The following is a 23,844-nucleotide window of genomic DNA, read 5'->3' as shown; positions in this document are numbered from 1 at the left end:
CTAGCGGGTTTTGTGATATACACTTATAAAGATTACACGCCCGAAACGATAATCATTCATTCGTTGACAATAGATTGATACAATAACAAAAGCAATCAACCACAATCGATACGGTGTGAATAACTTGACAGCAGACGAAAAACTCGTGAGATAAAGATAACGGGTCATTATATTAGACCTTTCTAACGTAAACGTAATTACGAAACGGAATACTGAATTCGTAAAATTTTAGGCTAATTTGTGGTCTAGGGGAGACAATTTCACCCAACAGTAATGCTATAGTATCTCCCTTACACCATTATTTGAAAATAATATTTACGAATTCAGTATTCCGTTTCCGATTTACGTTTACGTTAGAAAGGTCTATTAAGCGAAATATCAAGTTTATTTCTGCGTCAAAAAATTCTGCTGATAGTTTAAATGTGCGGAATTGTTTAAATGCGTGGAATCTATTTCTGCGTGACAACCTCGACCCGCAGAATAAGCAGAAATAAAATCTCGCAGAATTAACCCGCTAAACGGTATTCAGAGAGTGCTATCTAAAGCACTAATATTAGACTTTGCTCATACTGTGTGAAACTCTATCACTGTAAAGACTAATAAGCGACCATTCCTGAATTATCTTACTAATACAAGCTTATCCAATGCAGTAAACATTTTTTAATGTCATAGGAACTGCAATACCGTCAAGGTTTGACAACCACGTAACTAACACGTAAACTTGGACCTGGTTGTATTTTACAAATACACTGGATCATCTACTCAAAATTAACAACACATTCAGTAATAAGAAATTTTATTTCGTATCCTTGAGGACTCTCTACATATATTTATCACAGGCATACTTTAAATATCAAAATATTTTTTTAAAATAAATGTATACTACTGATAACTATCCTTCAACAAAAAAATAAAAATGTAAAACTTCATATCTATATCACAATTATAAAATGTTATATAACGATAAAACACTAACTTAGTAAAACACGTTTATCTTAACACCAATCTGACTAAAGTACATCTCCTATTACGCTACGCATAGGATCTGACAACGACCTATTGATGGCCTCGTTCTGACAACCCTTCCGCTAGCCAATCAAAAGTTAACTTACAACATTCTGCAAGCTTTAAAATGCCTTGGTATTTGATATTAACAATTTTTATGTAGAAAATATCAGATAGCCGTTTAGCTCAGTCGGTAGAGCACTTGCTCTCTAAGCGAGAGGTCCCGGGTTCGAGCCCTGGATTAACTGCAAATTTTTCTTACTCTTAAACTTTCGAACAAGTTGTCTGATTGGTTCAAACAAAAATAGATTTGCGAAAATAAAAATAGCAATCTTGGAAATCCAAAATATACAGAAGACGAATGTGAATGGGTCGTTCTCAGATCTTCGTTTAGAAGATCAAGTACTTTAGTCAGATTGTCTTAACACTGAACTCAATAATCAAGAGCATGTAAATATTAGTTCATTTCTATAGATACCAAATAGCAGGCAACATATATTTCTTTATTAAATGTTTTTATCAATCTCAATATAATGCTTCTTTAAAATTGTATAAGTCATTTTCTTTATCTGAATAGCGATATACCAGCACATTTTGTATATACGATTCTGTACACATGAGCTGCTAGGACAATATATATTTAATCAGGCATTTTAGTCTCTTATACATATATTGATTAAATATTCTTTAAACAAATAAAAACGTGTCAGTTCTCATTTGTAATAATAATTTTTCTAGAGTTGACTGTTATTTTCGCTTCTAAGTATAAAAAGCAAAATGAAAACATCTTTAAGCAACAAGCAGAACACTTCTAGTCTAACCCAAATAAATTCATTTGTAACACAATCAATATTTTGATTTTTCTTTTCATTTCTGCACTCAATTACAATACCTTTCCAGTTTGAAACCATCCATTTTCGATTAACAGAAAATATCGGATATGCACTATTATATATGTATTTCACAACATCTGTTACAAAAATATCATATTTCATGTATAACTTAGAAATAATTTGGCAATGGAACCCGGATAAAATCCTTTACCCGTAACAGCTACGAGCAGTCACGGAAGACTTATAGTTCGTAATAAGGATTCACAAATGAACTGATTTATGTCTAGATGTAAGATTCAAATGAAAAGAACACAATACTCCTATCCATTCTTCCAGCATAATGCTTGCTTCTCTTTTAAAACAATCAGAAATACCTACCCAAATATAAATGTTTGCATACAGGAACAAAATCCCCATTTAGTTCGATGGTAAAAAATGTCTTAAATTAACGAGTATTTAACATTTTTATATATTGAAAGTTTGTTACGATTTCGAATTAAGCAAGGTTCGGCAGGAGCAATGATGTAAGGGCAATATTCATCTATGTTGAATTTAGCAATACTATATAGTAGAAATTATTTGTACATTCTATTCCATGAAAAGTCTGTGGAACATTGTAGTAACTTTATCACAATTGGCAAATGCTTTACATACAAACAATTTTCTTTGATCTTAACTGATGAATTGAACAGAATATTCTATGAAGTGGCTCATAACATCTTAATACCTATGATGATTGTTTTTTTATTAAATAAGCTGTATATAAACAAAAATATCATGCAGAAGAAAAGAATTAAAACAAACTAAAGCAGATTTTCAAGAGAAATGTATGATCAAATTACAGACGTATAAACTAGAGCAATGAATACTGTAATATTTATATTACAAGGAAAATAGAGATTAAAGCGAAAACAAGAAGCTAAATGAAAAACAAATTTACAATAAAATAAAATGCTTCTGAAGTTTTGATGTTAAGTATAATGCTGTAATGAAAAGTTCTATGATTTGTTTTGATTAACTCAAAACTTCTACGAAAGTACATTATAAACATAAGCTCCTCGTATTACAGTGCTGTTTTATAACTCTGTTCTTCTCCTAGATCACAGTAATTTCTAAACTCTTTGGCCATCAGTCCATGAGAAGTCATAGGGAATGTTTTGCTACGTTTTGTAAACTCTGCATCTAGAAGGCCTTGAGACAGAGAGGTCAAATATTAATATCAACTTCTTTACTCTTGCATCAAACTTTATCCAAAATACATTTTAATTAGCAGACTTTTTGTTTTTACTTCAGGCTAATGTTGGCCGTTTTTATACATCTTAAACTTCTTCAGACTTTTTATCCTTATCTCTCCTTCCAGCATGACCCCTTTCCTTTAGTCACAAAAATCGTATGTGACAAGCTTACAAAATAAATATTTAAAATAAATCACTTCAAAATGACAGTTTATGTAAATATCACAACGTGAGGTGGGTGATAGGGTGACTCAAAATGTACACCAGTGCAGCACAATATATAAGTAATCACGTGCATCCATCTTGTGCATGCCTTACTTATTAATCACAGCAAGAAGCATGGCTTTATAGTCTCCCTGGCACTGGGCATTAACAGCATCGTACAGAGTCCGACTGTATAGCTCGTAATATCTGAGTTTGATATCTTCAAGGTCAACCTGAAATATATCAAGAAATGTTTTGAAAGAATAGTATAAAATCGAAAAATTCGGCTGACTTGGTGGAAACCTAATTTAAGCATAAAAATTGTGTTAAAGCACAGTCACAATAAATCCATTTAAATACAATTATCCAACAATATTTCATAGGTATACAAACAATGTAATGACATTTAGAAGTGATTCCAGATTCCTTTAATCAACACTTGTTCCCAATAAGAAGTTAACAAATAACTCTGGAAGTTAACAAGCCTGGGTTTCAGTTTGAAAGTATCTATGTATTTATTTTTTATAAAGCGGGAGCTTAAATTTTCTACAGATCAATTACACTGAGTAAATCTCAAACACGATTTTTTGAAGAAGTAAAATAAAACAAAGAATTTACCTCAGATCTTGGTACAACCAGCCTGATAAGCAGATTGTCGTTTGTTCCCATACTAGTGAAGCATCCATGCAACTTCTCAGCATAGAACTCTACAGGATCTTCTACTGCCTTTGCTGAAATGGAAGAAGAAAGAAATTGCAGACACTGTAAAAATCACAATGCATGTTCATGTAAAAATGCCAAAGCATGTTTTTAGAAAAAATGGCATAGTATGTACTGAAATTATGACAATGCATGTACTGAATAACATGAACATTAAAACAGTCGTATATTGGTGCAATTTTTATTTTACTGGATTTGAACTCCTTTAGCAGGAAATATGCAAAAAAAGACTTCATTTGCATTGCAGCTCTTTGAATTATGTTTTCTTCCTGTTTACTTCTTAGTTATCGTTCAGAACACAGTAAATCCTTTGTTAAGCAACCAACCAAGGGAGGGGCATAATCTTGCCACTTAAAAGACAATTTGAGGAATTAGCTGACTGACTGCTTAAGCCAGGCATATTACACATTACATAAAGTTTGCCTTGCTTGCACTAGCAAATGACAATACAATTCATTACACACTGTAAAATATTCTCAAAGCTATCGAATTACTGGTAACAAATGGTAACAACAGCAGGCTTTATAACTGACTTTTCTGTATGTAAAATAATATATATACCGATACTGATATAAACATCTTCATCATCTCCAAGAGAAGACTTAGTGATAGCAGCATAGATATCTTCTCCAGCAACCTGTTGAAATTTATAGTACAATCAAATTATAAAATTATGTTTTAAGGTGAAAGGCTGAGAAAGACACTCTTCCATGCCCAATCTCTTTCAATTTATTAAAATACCATTTCTTCTTCATCAACATACTGATCATTATAGAATTACCATTTGAATATAATAACTTTGCAGGCTTTAATAAAAATGAAGCCAATAGATTCCTTCAATATTTAAATCAAAAATTTTCTCTGCATCAAAAATAAGCCAATATGTTGTATATATCACCCTTTTGCAAACTGCTACTTGTACATTAACAATACTAACAATTCTATAATGTACAAAACTACCAGGTACCATATAATTTCAATATAAGACTCTTAAACTAAATGCATGTATGCAATAAAAACCATGTGCACAAAAACTCAACATGTGTTCTAAGTTTATTTTATTCAGACTGACAAACAGATTACATTATTCTCTATAAAGAACCTAAAACAATAACATTTGTTAAGCAAATATGGTCTCCAGTGAAAATTATCGTAGCATGAAAACTTCATTTGTCTTTCATTTTTTGTAACGCTTCTCTTCAAGTTTAGGAGCACTTTTGTAGGATAACAATCATTAATGGTGCAAACTATATGTGTAGTTTATACCCAGTGCAGTTTTCAGCAACTGATGAGATAAAAAATATTCATTTGTGTGAATTTGCAATGCCTAAATGATGCATGTTATTGTTGAAGCCTATTAACAAGGTGAAAATCAGTTATTCATAAAATACTACAGCTGTCTACTGATCTCAATCAACTTTTAGCTTTAAATCTAGCTCCTAGTCAAAAGTATGCTAACTATTTTTGTGTAGTTCATGTTAATACTTTAAAATGCTGTAGAATGAAATGCAGAATACAAAATGTCACAGCAAACACTTTTACTAGCCTGATCCAAGTTGTGCAAATTAAAAAAACATCTGCTATACTTACTCAATAGTTACTTTACATAAAAAAAGCAGAGAAAAACCATAATGACAGAAACAATTCAACCACTGTATGTTTCCATATGTCTTAAATCTTTTTATACCAAGAGTTAGAGATTTTGTGTTTTGAATGTTTGACTATGGTGTAATGAAACATTTCTGCAACTTGGCAGTACTCAACTAAGCCCTACTAACTGAAAGTACATGATAAAGTCCTAACCTGAAAAAATAGCAAAGATCTACCAATGACCTTAGAGTAAATGCTCAAATCACCCAACAAATAAAACAAAATCTGTTGTTTTCTCGTTGCAGATTCACATTTTAGAAATGAATTCAAAATCTGTAGCTGAGATGTACATCAGTTATCAGATATTTTGTTCATCTATTGATCTTATTAGGCACAGCTACCTCCAGTCTAGTACACTCTAATGTGACAGACTTAGTCATGTTACTTAAAACATATAATTTAAAAGATATAAAATCAGTCAGCTGATGAAGGACATGAAATATGATCAAATATTACAAAAAATAAGGTCAATGTTTACTCTGAGTGACACTATTACGTAAACTTCCCACAAATCATTACTAACAAAAGAACAACAGCTACACTGGTAAATCAGAGTTCAGCTCAGAATAAGCTTACTAATAGTTTCATTTGCTCAAATGTAATATCAATTCTAAAACTTAGTTACTCATTTAAATGTTCAATCCTAAATAAAACTTTTAATTAACAAGAGCTGTCACTAATGGTGACAAATGCCCCTACAGCGCCTTGACCTTTGACCTGGTGACCTTGACCTATGACCTGGTGACCCGAAAGTCAGTAAGGGTCGTGTACTCAATAAGTACTATCAGCATGTGAAGTTTGAAGGTCCTGGGTGCAGTGGTTCGCGAGTAAAGTGCCTTCATGCAAAAAGTTAACGTTGTGACGAACGAACGGACGGACAGTTGAAAACTAATATGCCTCTCTTCGGGGGCATAAAAAACTACTACACATATAAGCAACACTTTAAAAAGTCTCTATCAATTAATCACCATAAAAACTACATTCTGATGACATTCAAAACACCCACAAATTAGATTATAAAATGAACAGAACGTTACATGAGCCATGCCATGAGATAATCAACATTGTACGTTTGCGACCAGCATAGATCCAGACCAGCTTGCGCAGTCTGGTCAGGATCCATGCTGTTTGCTTTCAAAGCCTATTGGAATTAGAGAAACTGTTAGCAAACAGCATGGATCCTGACCAGACTGCGCGGATGTGCAGGCTGGTCTAGATCCATGCTGGTAGCAAACGCACTATGTTGGTTTTCTCATGGTGCGGCTCATATTTAGGTATGACTGGGCTGTTGGAACTGATATTTACCTTTTTAAACTCATCAAAAGTAGCTTTAACCTGGAAGTGATTTTGTTTGGTGACAACTGCTACAAATGTATCACTGAGAACACCATTCTGGAAGATGAATTAACAAAAAATATTTATTAGTCCAATGAATACAAGATATATTGATATTTCAGGCTTACAGTATGTAAGTTCAATGCCATAGAGGTGTGGGGCAAATGATTTGGTGTTAGCATTCTTAAAACCTCTGCCACAGAGGCCCCCAAGCAACTTTCATGTCAAAACAAAGTTTCATTTCAATTTGATTATCGACAGCAAGGTAATTAAGTAAAGTTTAGATCTACCTGATGAAGATCTTTAGCATCTTTCTGTGCCTGTTGTATATTGACAGCAGTACCCGCTGCTCTCTCCCCACGTGCAAGATGTAACAGTAAATTCTTCAGATCTGCCCCACAATCACGTGTTACATCCATATCAAAGTCTCCACCACCACCTGAAATATAACATTCTTATTTTTACTTCAGAAACAGAACAAAACACGTGGAACAGAATACTCTCTTGACAGGGTTTGGTCAAGTGGTAAGGATTGCTGGCTTTGAGAAAAACATGAGAAATGGAAATGATGTATGTAGCATGAAAATGACAAGATAAAGAAAATGGAGATAAATGCTTTTAATTTTTCAATTAAAGTGTAAATATAAGCTGTAAAAAAAGTGCTTATATTACATAAAAATGACAAATATGCCCACTGGCAGAATGTCGAGCCCGCCAGCTGTCAAGTGTGACCTTGACCGTAGACCAAGGGACCTGGTTCTTGTGCATCACACTCCGTCTCATAATGGTGAACATTCATGCCAAGTAACATCAAAATCCCACCTTGCATGAAGAGGAAATGCTCCGGACAAACTTCAATTTGAGCTTTGACCTGTGAGACAGGAACATGGGGTTTGCGCATGACACTCCTTCTCATTGAGGTTAACATTCATGCCAAATATAAACAAGACTGGTCCATGCATGTCAAAGTTACGGTCCAGACAAAATCATACAGACGCACATACACCGACCCGCCAAAAGTGACGACTATATCGAGCTCAACGCAAGCGGGCTCAACAAAAAAAAATCTTATTTTGACTGAATTTTCAAAGTGGGAACTTTACATTAGACTGAAGTAAAAAGCAACCAAAGACGACTCAGCTATTTATATATTTTATATATTCAGAGCAACAATTTCATATACTGTACTTGTCATTACAAAATATTGGTAGAAAACTTTTTACAGTTGTTTCTTAAACTAGTTTCCTGTGTATACTTTGTTACGACAAAAAGTTCTAACAATCTATTTCTACATTACTATGTCCCCGTAACTGCATAAAAAATGCTTTTTGTTGAGCAACCAGAAAAATACAGTGAACCATGAACAAGAAAATGCAAAGTAAGTTTTACCTTTTCTGTAATGTTCTTTGATAGCTTTCAATTCCTAAAACAAAACAAAAATCAAATACATCAAAAGATCAACAGACTTGCGAATTTCTCATTTACAAACAAATTATTTAGTTCTGGTACTATAAGGAGATTATTTGTTGCACACTGAAACAATAAAGATAAAATCTCAGAACATATATTTAACTTGAAACAGTCTAAATTAAGAACTAGAGGTGTTTCTGAGAAAAGCGCATGTCTCCCAAGACTGCCTAATCATCTGAATAGTAAGACTGTCTTCACCGTTTGCAGCCTATTGGTATCTGTTGGAGTTGGAGTAAACCAGACTAGGTCTGTGTATCGGTAATTATGTTCAACGGCCATAATTCCGAAGTACCTGGGGCTCATTATCAAACTTAGCCGAGGAGTTATGATCAAATACATTTTGTTCAAGTTTGATGAAGATTGGATGAGAACTGTTTGACTTAGAGTGCGGACAAGTTTGTGACAGACACACAGACAGACAGACACACTGACAGGAGTAAACCAATATTTTTTGCCTACCTAGCGGGGAAAGTACACATTTATCCGAGCACACGCCGGGGATAGATATTCCTGTCTTTCCCTAGGGAAAAACCTTGTCTAAAACAGCGTGCACTAAGGTGACGTCATATAGTACTGGTACCATTGTGATGTCATAAACTTTATAAATAATGTCGGGATATACCTAAACCTATTTGTCTCCACGATCTATTTTGAACATGATAGGCAAGAAATATGATCTAACATGTCTGCCTGTGTAAGACAGCTGTTTTCCCTACCCTCGGGACAACATGGATAAAAAAACCTCGCTAACGCTCGGTTTTCCATTCCACACTGTCCCTCGGGCAGGGAAAACTACGTCTTACACAGGCAGGCATGTAAGATCCTTATAGTCTCCCACACCACTGTATGGTAGGAGACATAATTATCATTTTAGACTTTGGTCTGATAATAAACAAGAGATGAGCATCAATTCTAAAAAGAAGAGCTTACATATCCATATTGAAATAGTGATATATTTTTTAATATGTTTAATCCAGAGTTGCCAATGTATCTTCATACAAAAGAAGCAACTTCTGATTATGCTTGAAGAAGTGAGGCATTTTCTGGGGCCTCACAGAGGTGGAGGACGAACGACTTCAGATACATTGCCTTCTGTCAAACTGTCACAAAAGGCATTTGTCTCAACCAGGGCTGGGACTGAACTGGCAGTCTTCAGCTCTCTCTTGTGAGACAATCAGGTGAGCTATTATCGGTATAACGTACCTCAGCTAATTATGTACACAGTGTAGCTATGAGGATAGCCTTTAAAGGCCCTAGTCCCTTCAACGTCTCTCTGACCACATGATCACTGTACTCTCTAATGACTGTATCATCTTTCAATAAAACTTATATAAGCATAATTATGCATTAACTCTACAACATGACAGACATTAGTCATTACGTTACCTGAGCTGATCGTGTACAGAGTATAGCTATGAGGGTTGGTTCTGAAGTACCGAGTCCCTCCACAGCCTCTCTGACCACATGAGCATCATACTCTGCTGGAGTCATCATCAGAGCCAGCACGATCTCCTCCCAGTCGCCTGTCATCTCTGAGGTTAGATCTATAGTCAGGTTCTGAAACAAGCAATCAAAACAAACATTAAAATACCATGCAATTTCAAGCATGAAAATATTAACACAAAATGTCTTATCTGAAATCATTAGGGAAATGGTAGCCTACAAGTGAAATTTCAAAGTAAATATTATACAAGGTTGTGAAATTAGAATTCCAAGACTATACTTATCCATTATCTCTGAGTAAATGGTAGAAACAACAAGAGCTGTCGAGGACAGCAACGCTCGACTATTCAACAGCCTTGTCGCTTGAATGAATACGAAAGTCGAAAAAGGGGCATAATTTAGTAAAAAAGTAAAATAGGTATATGGAACCTGCATAGTGTTTATCAGCTCATGACAGTGGACAAGTGTGTGAAGTTTCAATCCATTCCCATTAGTAGGTACTGAGATACCAGCTTACATATAAGAATTTAACCCAAAACTCCTAAGTTGAAAAAGGGGCATACTTTTGTAAAATGCCAAGTTGAGTTAATGACCCTTTGCACTGCATTTCAAATCATGACAGTGAACTAAGGTGTGAAGTTTCAATCCTTTCCCATTAGTGGATACTGAGATACCAGCTTACATACAAAAACTTAACCAAAAATTTCTATGTTGAAAAAGGGGCATAATTTTGTAAAAAAGCAAAATAAAGTTATGGGACCTGCTTTGTGCATGTCAGATCATGACAGTGAACAAGTGTGTGAAGTTTCAATCCATTCCCATTAGTGAGTACTGAGATACCAGCTTACATACAAAACCTTAACCAAAAAATTCTAAGTCGAAAAAGGGGCATAATTTTGTAAATAAGCAAAATAGAGTTATGTAACCTGTGCAATGTAAGTCAGTTTATCACACTAAATAAGTGTGTGAAGTTTCAATCCATTCCCACAAGTGGTTACTGAGATACCAGCTTACATACAAAACCTTAACCAAAAATTTCTAAGTCAAAAAAGGGGCATAATTTTGTAAAAAAGCAAAACAGAGTTATGGAACCTGTGCAATGTAAGTCAGTTTATCACAGTGAATAAGTGTGTGAAGTTTCAATCCATTCCCACAAATGGTTGCTGAGATACCAGCTTACATCCAAAAACTTAACCAAATCGGGACGCGGACCCCGACGCATGGGCGAGTCCAATAGCTCTACTATTCTATGAATAGTCGAGCTAAAAACAAATCAAGATTTATCATTATGGTATAACTGTATTACAAAAGGGCAAACAGGCAAATGTAAAATGCTGTATTTAAGTACCATTAACTTAATTGCTGACAGGAACACAAAACAAGAGGTGCATTCTGACCTCTAGTTTGTCCTTTTAAAAAAATTTAAATCTAGTGCAACTTTATTCTATATATACAAATTAACAAATACCCAAAGCTGTGTGTAATTAATCTAAAGGTCACCTTATCCAACTGATTTTTTTTTTCCTTTTGAAGAAGGGAGTCAGTACCCTTTGAAGGATTATAAACTCTATTATGAGTAAATATTGAAAAGTTGAAAAAAAAAATCTTGGTTATGTTAAATATATTTCAAAAAGGTACAGTCCCTCTCTCGATTATTCATCACTTATATTCATCAAACATCTACTTCACACAAAAAGGGGAAATTTTCCCTCCAGGAAAGATAAAACATGCTATTTCAAGGGAGAACTGCACATATCTTATCCATATATTTAGGGTAAAATGTTAATTCCACATGCAGATGAACGTTTTCCAGACATTTACAAAAAAACATTTGAAATAATGTTTATATTCACCAGACTACCATAAATTGATTACTGATGGCCTCTTTGGGGACAATCAACAAAAAAGTTTCTTAAACTACAACAAGAATAATAATCATGCAAATAATCTTTGACTTTTTCTGCTATAAAAATCCATTCTTGCCGATAATTATTGAATAACTTCAATGCAGTATTTCTGCAATTTCTATGAATCAAAGATTCAGATGTTATTTCTAGATAAAATGATTCAAATCTATAAGATCATTCTGAAGCATAGCAACAAACAAATCAAAATAATAGCATATACAGTTTGATTGAATCTGTTCAAAATAACTTGTTTAAGTACCAAAGCCAAATCTAGAAATATACAGAAAACCAGCAATACCATGGGGTCAAAAATATGCAAACCTTTACATCCTGAAGCAAGGAAGTGAAACATTTTCGGTCAATTTTAGTATTCTTTCTTAAAAATGAACAGTCATTATACCTTCTGATTCATCATAATTTATGTTATATACATGGTGTTTTTTTTCCATAATATATACATGTACTTGTGATATATTTTCTAAATTATATTTTGATAGTGCTGAATCTATTTTAACATTCTCTTAATAAACAGACTAATCAATATGCCAAAATATTTTTTGCTAAAGCTGAAATAACATCCTTGCAATTTTATATACCGTGTTGTGCAGTTTACTATTTACAAAATATTGACAATTACACATTTTAGGATAAAAACTGTTTTAGGAACAGATAAATTGAAGAACTGAACTAACATCGTGATGTAAAGTTGTTTAACAATTTCTATAGTTACCTTTTTATATTTCTGTTCATACGTAGACTTGAGCTGCTGTCGTTGTTTATTACTTCTCTTAGGGATGATAGAAACTACCACAGATTCGTCCGCTCGTTCTCCACTCATTGCACTATTCAATTTATCACAGTCGTCTTCTGGCCTAAAATTACTTGCCGGCTTTACAGTACCCCTGTGGTTGCCATCTCTAGCCCCTGTGGGACTTCTTTTCTGTTTGGTACTGTTTTCTTGATTGTCTTTTGATTTTGATTGCTGATCTGGTTTTTGTTCTGATTTTTTGCTATTTTTAGCTTCAGTGTCAGTTTTTGTACTTCCTGTTACAGCTGTATCCCCTGATTCACTTTGACCTTGACCTTTGGCCTTGGGTTCTGACTTCTTGCCAGCTGGAGGCTTCTTAGCATGGGCAGGTTGTGGGTGTGACTGCTGGTTTGCTGTACCATCTTTTACATACGTTTTCTTGGCGTCTGCTTTCTGTAACAGAATACTTATCATATCACATGACCAAGGAGATAATGTTTGTAAAAATTTAATTTGAATGAAATTTAGATAAAAACTGCCCCTTCCCTAAGTGTAAAGTTCTAAAATCACAGTAACTGTTACAGTCTAACATAAAACCTGTATCTTTCATAGTGAAGTAACTAAAAAAGCAGACAAACAAACCTTTTTTGATCCAGGTGGGACCTTGCAAGCTAGTTCAATGAGACATTTCTGGGTAGGATGAGATTTTTCTTTAATATCTTCAGTAATATCTACACTATACATCTTCTTGTATACTTTCCTTACTTCGGGCATGTCAATCTGAAAATATAATGAACTAAAATAGCACATTTATATTTCTTTCAATGTCTCCGGATCTCGAGTATTTTAAAACAATTCATTTTGGGATAAGAAGTTGACTGTATGAAATGTAAAGAGTGATAACAAAATATGTTCTTCAACGTAAAACCACGCATTAACATAAACAGATAACATGTGATCCCAAGAGACAAGTGACATATTTCCATTCAAGGACATTTAGGACACAGTTATAGGTCATGTAGCAACTTTCCAGCTTTTCATGGTGGAGGATGACCCCAGATGCCCCTCCTGGCAGTTTTTCATCAAAGGTAGAACCATCGACTTTTCATAAGCCAGCTGGATGGCTTCCTCACATGGATTCTACACCCTTAGTGAGGCTCAAACAGCACGTGATCTGAAGTCAGCGACCTTATTAACCACTCGACTATGGAGGCCCCTCTCATAATTTCATCCTTAATTTACATTCAAGTAAAATTGACACAAGCAGTCTCATAAGCCACTACCAAGTTATCTATCCTACATAGCTTTCAATTTTAAATAGCTATACATGAAACAAGGCAGAACAAGTGAATGAAGTATTGCCATGCAATACAAAGTCCCCTACTGGAAGGCACCTAATTTTCTCTACTGCAGTATAACATAATGAACTGATATCTGTCAATGATGTATAAACAATATTGTACTACATATACAATATGTTATAACAACACACTTGGATTAAAATGTGCATATATGAAAACCCACAGTTGTTTTCATATTGAATTTTTTTGGCTGATTATAAAAATGTTATCATTTAAGTTATTTATAGTAACAACAAAGGGAAATAAATCTTTAAAAAAAAAAAAAAAAAAAAAAAAAATCTATATAATATAAGTCCACAAGAAACTCTTTACCAGGTAGAGATAGGTCAAAATACACCTAACAAGAGTGCAAGAATGTCACAATATACGCCCGTCACAGCAAATTTCTTTACTCTAGCACCTGTATTTGCAAATGGAATTTTAATTTTGTGGTTGTTTAGTAATAACTAAGTGTTTTGTTTTTCTAAGTCCACAAAAAAACTCCTTACCAGGTACAGATACCTTAAAATACACCTAAAATTGGAAAGTAACATCTATGTTGTACCACAGAAAAGTGGTCTTGGTTTTTCCCTACGGTCAATTATAAAAAAGTTACAATATAAGTTATTTATAGTAACAACTAAGGGAAGTTAATCTTAAAAAAAAAAAAAAAAAAAAAAAAAAAAAAAAAAAAAAAAAAAATCAAAAAAAATTGTAAGTCCACACAAAAATCTTTACCAGGTAGAGACTGGTCAAAATACACCTCAAAATTGGATGTAGCATGCATGTTGTACTACAGAAAAGTGGTCTCGATTTTTCCCTACGACTAGTAATGAAAAAGTTACAATATAAGCTATTTATAGTAACAACAAAGGGAAGTAATTCTAAAGAAGGGAACTGCGCATGACACTTCGTCTCATGATGGTGTATAATTGTGTCAAGTTACATCAAAATCCCTCCATGCATGAAGAAGAAATGCTTCGGACAAAGTCATTCTTGTATCTGACCTTTGGCCTCTAAGTGTGACCTTGACCTTAGACCAAGGGACCTGGTTCTTGCGCATGACACTACGTCTTGTGGTGGTGAACATTTGTGCCAAGTTATATCAAAATCCCTCTATGCATGAAGAAGAAATGCTCCGGACAAGGTTTTCATTCTTGTATCCTTTGACCTCTAAGTGTGACCTTGACCTTAGACCTAGAGACCTGGTTCTTGCGCATGACACTCCGCCTCATGGTGGTGAACATTTGTGCCAAGTTATATCAAAATCCCTCTATGCATGAAGAAGAAATGCTCCGGACAAAGTTTTCATTCTTGTATCCTTTGACCTCTAAGTGTGACCTTGACCTTAGACCTAGGGACCTGGTTCTTGCGCATGACACTCCTTCTCATGATGATGAACAATTGTGCCAACTTTCATCAAAATCCCTCTATGCATGAAGAAGATATGCTCCGGACAAAGTCATTCTTGAATTTGACCTTTGACCTCCAAGTGTGACCTTGACCTTAGACCTAGGGACCTGGTTCTTGCGCATGACACTCCGTCTCATGATGGTGAACAACTGTGCCAAGTTTCATCAAAATCCCTTCATGCATGTAGAAGATATGCTCCGGACAAGGTCTGTGGACGCCGCCCGCCCACCCGCCCGCCCGCCCGCCCGCCAACCCGCCCGCCCGCCCGCCCGCCAGGGGCGTTCCCATAATACGTCCCGTTTTTCAAACGGGCGTATAAAAATTGGATGTAACATGCATGCTGTACCACAGAAAAGTGGTCTCGATTTTTCTCTACCGCCAGTAATAAAAAAGTTACAATAAAATCTATTTATAGTAAAACAAAGGGACGTAATTCTAAAAACAAAGGTGCCTCATGGTGGTGAACATTTGGTCCAAGTTACATCAAAATCCCTCCATGCATGAAGAAGAAATGTTCCGTACAAAGTCATTCTTGAATTTGACCTTTGACCTCTAAATATGACCTTGACCTTAGACCTAGGGACCTGGTTCTTGCGCATGACATGTTGTCTCATCCAGGGGAATATTTGTGCAAACTGATATCTAAATCCTGCTTTGCATGACAAAGTTATAGACCGGACAGGAAAAAAATCCTCTTGACCTTTGATCTCAAAGTGTGACCTTGACCTTTAAGCTAGGGTACTGGGTGTTGCGCAAGACACGTCGTCTCATCATGGGAAACATTTATGCCAAGTAATATTGTAATCCCTTGATGGATGACAGAGTTCTGGATCAGACAAGGAAAAAACCTTATTGACCTTTGACCTCCAATTGTGACCTTGACCTTTGAGCTAAGGGTCTGGGCTTTGTGCATAACATGTTGTCTCATCATGGGGAACATTTGTGCCAAGAAATATTAAAATCCCTTCATGAATGGCAGAGTTATGGACGGGACAGGAAAAAAACTCTGTTGACCTTTGACCCCTAATTGTGACCTTGACCTTTGAGCTAGGAGTCCGGGATTTGCGTATGACACTTCATCTCATCATGGGGAACACTTGTGCTAAGTAATATTAAAATCCTTTAATGAATGTCAGAGTTATGGACCGGACATGAAACAGACCCTGTTCATGCTATGTTAACATCTGACAGCTAAGTGTGACCTTGACCTTTGAGCTAGGGGTCTGAAAGTTGTGCATGACACATCGTCTTATTATGAGGTACATTTGTGCCAAGTAATATTAAAATCCCTTTAAAGATGGGAGAGTTATGTACCGGACAGGAAAAAAGCCTTGTTGACATTTGACCTCCAATTGTGACCTTGACCTTTAAGCTAGGGGTCCAGGTTTTGCGCATGACATGTCGTCTCCTCATAGGGAACATTTGTGCCAAGTAATATTAAAATCTCTTCATGGATGGGAGAGCTATGGACCGGACAGGAAAAAAGCCCTGTTGACCTTTGACCTCCAATTGTGACCTTGACCTTTGAGCTAGGGGTCCGGGATTTGCGCATGACACATCATCTCATCATGGGGAACATTTGTGCCAAGTAATACTTAAATTCCTTCAAGGATGGGAGAGTTGTGGACCGGACAGGAAAAAAGCCCTGTTGACCTTTGACCTCCAATTGTGACCTTCACCTTTGAGCTAGGGGTCCGGGTTTTGCGCATGACACGTCGTCTCATCATGGGGAACATTTGTGCCAAGTAATATTAAAATCCCTTCATGGATGACAGAGTTATGGACCGGACATGAAATTGCGGACGGACGGACGGAATGACGGAAAAGTGCATTCCTATAGTCCCCGAAACTGGTTTTCAACCAGTAGGGGACTAATAACAAAATCAAACCATACTTACCTCAGATCTTAATGCTAGGGTTCCTACAAAAACAGGATCAGTGGGTAGTTTATGTCGATGTAATTGATCTGCATAGTAGGAGGCTGGCGAACCTATACAATGAACTGAAAAACACCAAAAATAGTAACGTAACAAACCTGAGGATAATGTATACTCGTGTAACAACAGGTTTCAGCCTTTTCTATTTTTTCAATCTAAACTAGAGCTGCTTTTGAGAAAAGCACATGTCTCCCACGACTGCCTAATCATTTAGTGATTCAAAGTGGTTTGGGTTTGTGGTTCCTATAGTGATTCAAAGTGGTTTGGGTGGTTTGTTGAGTGGTTCTGATCAGTAATTCAAGGGCTATAATTCAAAAGTGCCTGGGCCAATTTCGCTAGTTATCAAACTTGGCTGAGGACTTACTGGCAAACACATTTTGTTCAAGTTTGGTGAAGATCTGATGAGAAATATTCGACTCAGGAGTGCAGACAAGATTTGTGAAAGACACACACACACCGACAGGAGTAAATCAATATGTCTCCCACACCACTGTGTGGTGGGAGACAATTATTTTAGCTTTACCTTGAAAAAAAAAAAAGCGAAGAATATTTCACTGGATGTAGAGGCAGAAAAATTTTATGGTGGGCAAAATATTTTTTTCTCCAGTGGCATATGTATTTTTGTAGTGATGAACTCTACATCAAATTTATCCTGTAATTCTTTCTATTCTGTTCATTTTTACGTCAAACCAGTAGCAGCTAATGTGAAATCAATGTTTTCTTGAGATAACAGATTTAAATGATCACATCAGCTAATTTAATTTTCTTATCTAAATAAAAGCCATTGTAAGGTATTTTCTACAGCTGAATGATCTGGGCTTTAATTATTTACATAGAAATGATAAGTTCACTCATTGCATAGCACAGACACACAGTAAGGACGACAGCAAATAACTACAGACTTCAGCAAAATTTGTAATTAATTTTAATGAGGCGTCATGAAGTGTTATGAGAACTGAAATTGAAACACAACCATGATAATCAATACAATCTAATATATATTTGATATTCATTTCTAAAAGAGAATTTTTACTGCATTATTCCTAAATAACGGGTTTCATTATTGATATTCTATAACATTCATTATCTGACTGAGGAGTTAATTTGTTAATGTCAAACAGGTTTAATATCATTTTGAGTAGTATTTGAGAATCTAACTAAAGTCTCTCAAGGTAGCAGACCTGTACTGACAATCGGCAACTTCCGTTTGAGTTCATAAGCTACATATAAAATTTTGGCATTCTCAATTATTTTGGGAAGTCATGTGCTCGGTGAACTACATTTACGATCAAAGAAGGCGGAAATTGCAAAAGAGACCATGTAATCACAGAGACTGGAGACTGTCATTGCAAGTCCACTACATTACCAGAACCCATGTAACTTCCTAGACTCTTTATCAGTAATAACTTGTTCCGTACAAAGCTACTGACAACCTCCCAAAAAGAATCATAATTGCATGATTTATGATGTCATTTTTTCTGTCAAATCATCACGTGTAACATCAAAGATGCAGATGGATTGCAGTTGCAATCTTTACATTTGTAGCTCTGAATTCTTCCAGTTGAGCTAACTGTTGCGAAGTCAAGATCACAAATAAAAAATTATACAGATCATTGAAACTCACTTAAATGATTTAACTCCTGAACATAGTTCAGATGCGAAGGAATTATATCACGAGGGCGCAACCCGAGTGATATAATAATACGCATCTGAATGACAAACAATGATTTTATTCAAGAGCAAATCACTAAATGTGATATATTATTTCGATTCTAACACATTACCAAGGACTTTAAAGTACATCCTTGATGGCATTTATTAAATATTTGCCCGTTTTCAATCGGTTTCTTTTCCAGCGTGCCACTATGCCATTTGATGCAATGACGTAATAATTGTGACATCAGAACAGTGAATTGTTGTATAATAATTCACTGTTTTCAGCCTTCTTTGTTTAATAGGTAAATGAATTGGATCGTGTTAGAAGTATTGTTTCTACATTACCTAAAGTGCTCAGTATTTTATAATAATCTTTAGCACATTCTTTCTTCATTGCTTGCAGTATATCCTGTCCCCCGGCAACAGTCTTATATTCTGAGAAGACGGCTTGAAGATGAGCGTAACTTCTCTCATTGAGCAATTTCATAAACACACCATTATCACTGTCCCAGCATCCCTCACCATACTGTAAGCAGAAAACAACAAAATGGTAACACTTGTTTTCATAATCTACTTTCAAGCTGGAACACAAAAGTAAACTTGTAACTTAACTTTTTATTTAATGAAAGAAAGTTTCTTAGGAAAAATCTGAGTATCATTGCAGTCATGGTGCCAGCCAGGTTCAAACCCATAATCTCTGGACCATGCAGAGAACAGCCAAAACCTTGCCCAATAGCCAAATACTACCAATATTGTGATAACTTAAGTTTGTAAGTTGGAATGTAAAAATATTCATGTTCATTTACATCAGACAAAATGGTCAAATTTATTTGAATATTTATGATTTATGGACAATATATTGTATTTTACCTCATATATGGCTTGAGCATCTTTCTTAACTTGGTCTGAATCCACATCTGGCGACTCATCACGAGCACCCTACAGCATAAAGAGATGCTTATTAATGCATTCAATCTTAAAACATTTTCTCTCCTTCCAGGTAAGAAAACTAGCTTTTATATTCATAACCAGTCAATAATGTCTTACCATTTCAAAATCAGACAATGCTTATAAACCGTTTTTCAGATATGAAATGATAAACTTATAATCAACAGATGATTTTTCTGGTGTAACAGTACTGACTCATTTCTTTGTTTTGGGTTTAACGCCATTTTTCAACAGTATTTCAGTTATGTAATGGCGGGCAGTTGTTCCTGGGCTCTGTACAAGTACAAACCTGTTCTCCACAAGTAACTGCTAACTTCCCCACAGGAATTAAAGGTGGAGGACGAATGATTTCAGACACAATGTCTTTTATCAAATTGTCACGCAGAACATAGGCCCAACCGAAAATCAAACTCACGATCCCGCGATCCATAGATCAGCGCTCTCCCAATTGAGCTAAGTGGGCGTGTTCAGTACTGATTCAGGCTGACTTACTTTTTGTAGAGTCAATAGAACTGTCTGTAATGGAGGTTTGGATCGGTCTGACATATCCTCTTCTAAACTGATCGAAAATTCTGAAATATAAATTAATACACAGCCCTTGTGTACTAATAAATTCACAAGCAGGGAAAATATACTGAACGCTACTGAAAAAGTGTAAATTCAATGAACGACAATTTTAAATTCAGCCCTCATTAATCATTTCAATTATGATGTATTCCATTTCTTTCATAAATTATTAATAGTGACATGAACTTGTTTATTATTAACTTACATTTAGAACTAAAATATTGATTAAAAAATGGCAACACTGTGGAGCCCGTTATTTGCTGACATACTGCCTCAATGACTCTAACATTTCAGCCAATAAAATAAAACTCCATAAAAGTAAAAGTTACAGCACCAACAAGATCTGACATGAACTCTGACCCCTCAGTAAGACCTTGACGTTTGAGATAGGAATCTTTGCCCAGTGTGGCAATATTCATAATTCTGTTTCATTGAGGGAAATATTTCTGCCAAATAAAAAAAGGGTTGTTCATTGCATGTCAGTTACAACCTGGACACGCTCTAACATGATTTTTGACCCCCAAGTGTGACCTTGACCTCTAAGATAGGAACTTGTGGCTGCACACCACTTGAAGTGTCTCACTGAGGTAAACATTTCTGCCAAATAAAATACATCACACATATCAAAGTTATGGTCCGGAAAACATCTGATATGACATTTGACCCCAAAGTGCGACCTTGACCTTTGACATAGGAACCTGGGGTTTGCGTGCTACACTCCGTTTCATTGAGGTAAACATTTAGGCCAAATACAAAAACAAGAGGGTCATGATGACCCTGGATCGCTCACCTGAGTAATATGAGCTACATGTTTCAAATGTCAAACTAATGATAAAATATTAAGAAAGTCAGTAGGTCACATTCATGGTCAATGAAATTCAGTTTTACGATTTGTGTGCAAAACTGTGTATGTCATCAAAATTTCAAGACTGAATCTTAAAAAACAAGAAAGTAGGTCAGTAGGTCAAGGTCACATCATATTACTTGGGGTCATCAGGTAATTATAATTAAACAGTCTTGGAAATAGGATCAGATGATTTTTTAAGTATTTTTCCTATGTAACTCACATAATAACTAGGTGACCCCAGGGCGGGGCCCCTTTTAACCCCAGGGGCATAATTTGAACAATTTTGGTAGAGGACTACTAGGCAATGCATCATACCAAATATCAAAAGCCTAGGTCGTATGGTTTCAGACAAGAAGATTTTTAAAGTTTTTTCCTATACAAGTCTATATAAAACTTGGGACCCCCGGGGCAGGGTCTCTTTTCACCCAAGGGGTACAATTTGAACAATTTTGGTTGAGGACCATAAGATGATGCTACAAACCAAATATCAAAGGTCTAAGTGTTGTGGTTTCAGACAAGAAGATTTTTAAACTTTTTTTCCTATATAAGTCTATGTAAAACTTGGGACCCCCGGGGCGGGCCATATTTGATCCTAGGGGGATAATTTGAACAATCTTGGTAGAGGACCACTAGATGATGCTACATACCAAATATCAAAGCCCTAGGCCATGTGGTTTTGTACAAGAAGATTTTCAAAGTTTTCCCTATATAAGTCTATATAATCCATGTGACCCCCCGAGGCGGGCCATATTTGACCCTAGGGGGATAATTTGAACAATCTTGGTAGAGGACTACTAGATGATGCTACATACCAAATATCAAAGCCCTAGGCCATGTGGTTTTGTACAAGAAGATTTTCAAAGTTTTCCCTATATAAATCTATATAAACCATGTGATCCCCGGGACGGGGCCATATTTGACCCTAGGGGGATAATTTGAACAATTTTGGTAGAGAACCACTAGATGATGCTACACAACAGATATCAAAGCCCTAGGCCCTGTGATTTTGGACAAGAAGATTTTTAAAGTTTTTCCTTTCGGTTGCCATGGCAAATAGAGTTCTGCATGGAATTCAATTATTTGAAGATTTTGAAAGGGGGCCACCCAAGGATCATTCCTGTGAAGTTTGGATGAGATTGGCCTAGCAGTTTATGAGGAGATGTCGTTTAAAGTAAAAGTTTACGGACGACGGATGACGGACGCCAGACGAAAAGCGATCACATAAGTTCACCTTGTCACTCCGTGACAGGTGAGCTAAAAATGCTTCATGCATTTCAAAGTTATTGTCCAGATAAAATCAGACCGACACACACAACAATGCACATGATGACTATGTCAGGTTCTTCACAAGAGAGCCTGACAGTAATGCAGAATGAGATTAACTTGGAGCTGTAAGATACAGTATTTTACCATACCTTTTCTGTAAGATTCCTTGAGCTCTGCTATAGTTGCATTGTCCCTTGAGCACAGTAATTCTACAACATCACACATATCTGCTGTCTGTAATTCAAGCAATATACATATATTATAATGATATATGATACAAATATTGTAAATATTCATTTAACAATACTCTAGAAACCTACAAAGTCTTACGACTGTTCAAAAAGCACCGAGTGTTAAGATCATTGCCTTCATTTTGTGCCACATATTATGGCACATATTAAAGGAAGTTACTAAAGCCTAAAGCCTAAAATTCAATCTTTAGATTTTCAGACCAGTGTTTCACAGCTTTTTTTTTCATCACAAGACCTAAATGGTTCCTAACATGAAAATGAAGATAAATATGATTGCAAATCTGTGGTAAGTCACACCGACACAATTTAGGTCATATGGCAACTTATCAAACTTTTCATGGTGGAGGAAGACCCTATGTGTCCTTGTTTCAGGCATGGATATGCATCTGGGTAGAACCACCAACCTTCCATAAACCAACTGGATGGCTTCTTTACATGAAGAATTCCACACCCTATGTGAGGCTTTGAACCAACATTGGTGAGAGATAAGTGATTCAACTCCAGCAACATTATAAACCATTTGGCCAACTTTTCAATAAAGATATGTAAAATCAATGTTTTAAAGCAAACAATCTCTAAAATGGCACAGAAAAAAGAACAAAGCAATATAACTAATGTTCCAAATACATGTATATCAGCCACAACCTGCACTATCTATGTAAATGTCACACCAAACACTCAAAGAACCTCTACAATCTATAAATTCTTGTCTTTCATTTGCTATTGTTTTCACTTAACAGGCATCGATATTATAGCTGATACAATCTTTTTTCCTGGCAAAATGTTTTTGAAAGACCATGCGTTTATTATACTTTAATCACACTGTAAGCCTTAACTTTATATTTGAAACATACAGCTAATGGAACTAAGGACATTCTGTCCAAATATTCTGTCATACCTCCTAAATGAAAATGCTAAATACACAGAAACTTCAAAGACGTAAACACTACAAAAGTAAGGCTAGACCTTACTGTTATTTCACATAACTTCAGCATTAGTTCCAACAAACAATCTAATTATTGTTTCTGTAAGTATAACACCATTAATCACCATACCATTTTTTACCTAA

At 35.5% G+C, this 23,844-nt stretch overlaps 1 protein-coding gene across 7 annotated transcripts in view; it reads right to left on the bottom strand.

Moving 5' to 3' along the window:
* Positions 1-23,844, bottom strand: part of LOC123536677 (uncharacterized) — an 80,285-nt gene that overhangs the window by 13,567 nt on the left and 42,874 nt on the right. For all 7 annotated transcript variants that reach the window (XM_053548595.1, XM_053548593.1, XM_053548614.1 and 4 more), the window contains 14 exons: positions 22,674-22,758; positions 20,337-20,416; positions 19,767-19,835; positions 19,242-19,422; positions 17,202-17,305; positions 13,193-13,330; positions 12,533-13,003; positions 9,839-10,009; positions 8,372-8,405; positions 7,273-7,421; positions 6,953-7,039; positions 4,559-4,634; positions 3,896-4,008; positions 3,392-3,510 (listed from right to left, as the gene is read on the bottom strand). In XM_053548595.1, the coding sequence (XP_053404570.1) occupies positions 3,392-3,510; positions 3,896-4,008; positions 4,559-4,634; positions 6,953-7,039; positions 7,273-7,421; positions 8,372-8,405; positions 9,839-10,009; positions 12,533-13,003; positions 13,193-13,330; positions 17,202-17,305; positions 19,242-19,422; positions 19,767-19,835; positions 20,337-20,416; positions 22,674-22,758 (1,877 nt within the window). The remainder of the gene's footprint in view (positions 1-3,391; positions 3,511-3,895; positions 4,009-4,558; positions 4,635-6,952; positions 7,040-7,272; positions 7,422-8,371; positions 8,406-9,838; positions 10,010-12,532; positions 13,004-13,192; positions 13,331-17,201; positions 17,306-19,241; positions 19,423-19,766; positions 19,836-20,336; positions 20,417-22,673; positions 22,759-23,844) is intronic.

The sequence above is a fragment of the Mercenaria mercenaria genome, chromosome 1 (assembly GCF_021730395.1).
Source record: "Mercenaria mercenaria strain notata chromosome 1, MADL_Memer_1, whole genome shotgun sequence".
NCBI classification, from domain to species: domain Eukaryota; kingdom Metazoa; phylum Mollusca; class Bivalvia; order Venerida; family Veneridae; genus Mercenaria; species Mercenaria mercenaria.
Note: the sequence above shows the minus strand (reverse complement) of the source record. Positions and strands in the feature narration are given on the sequence as shown.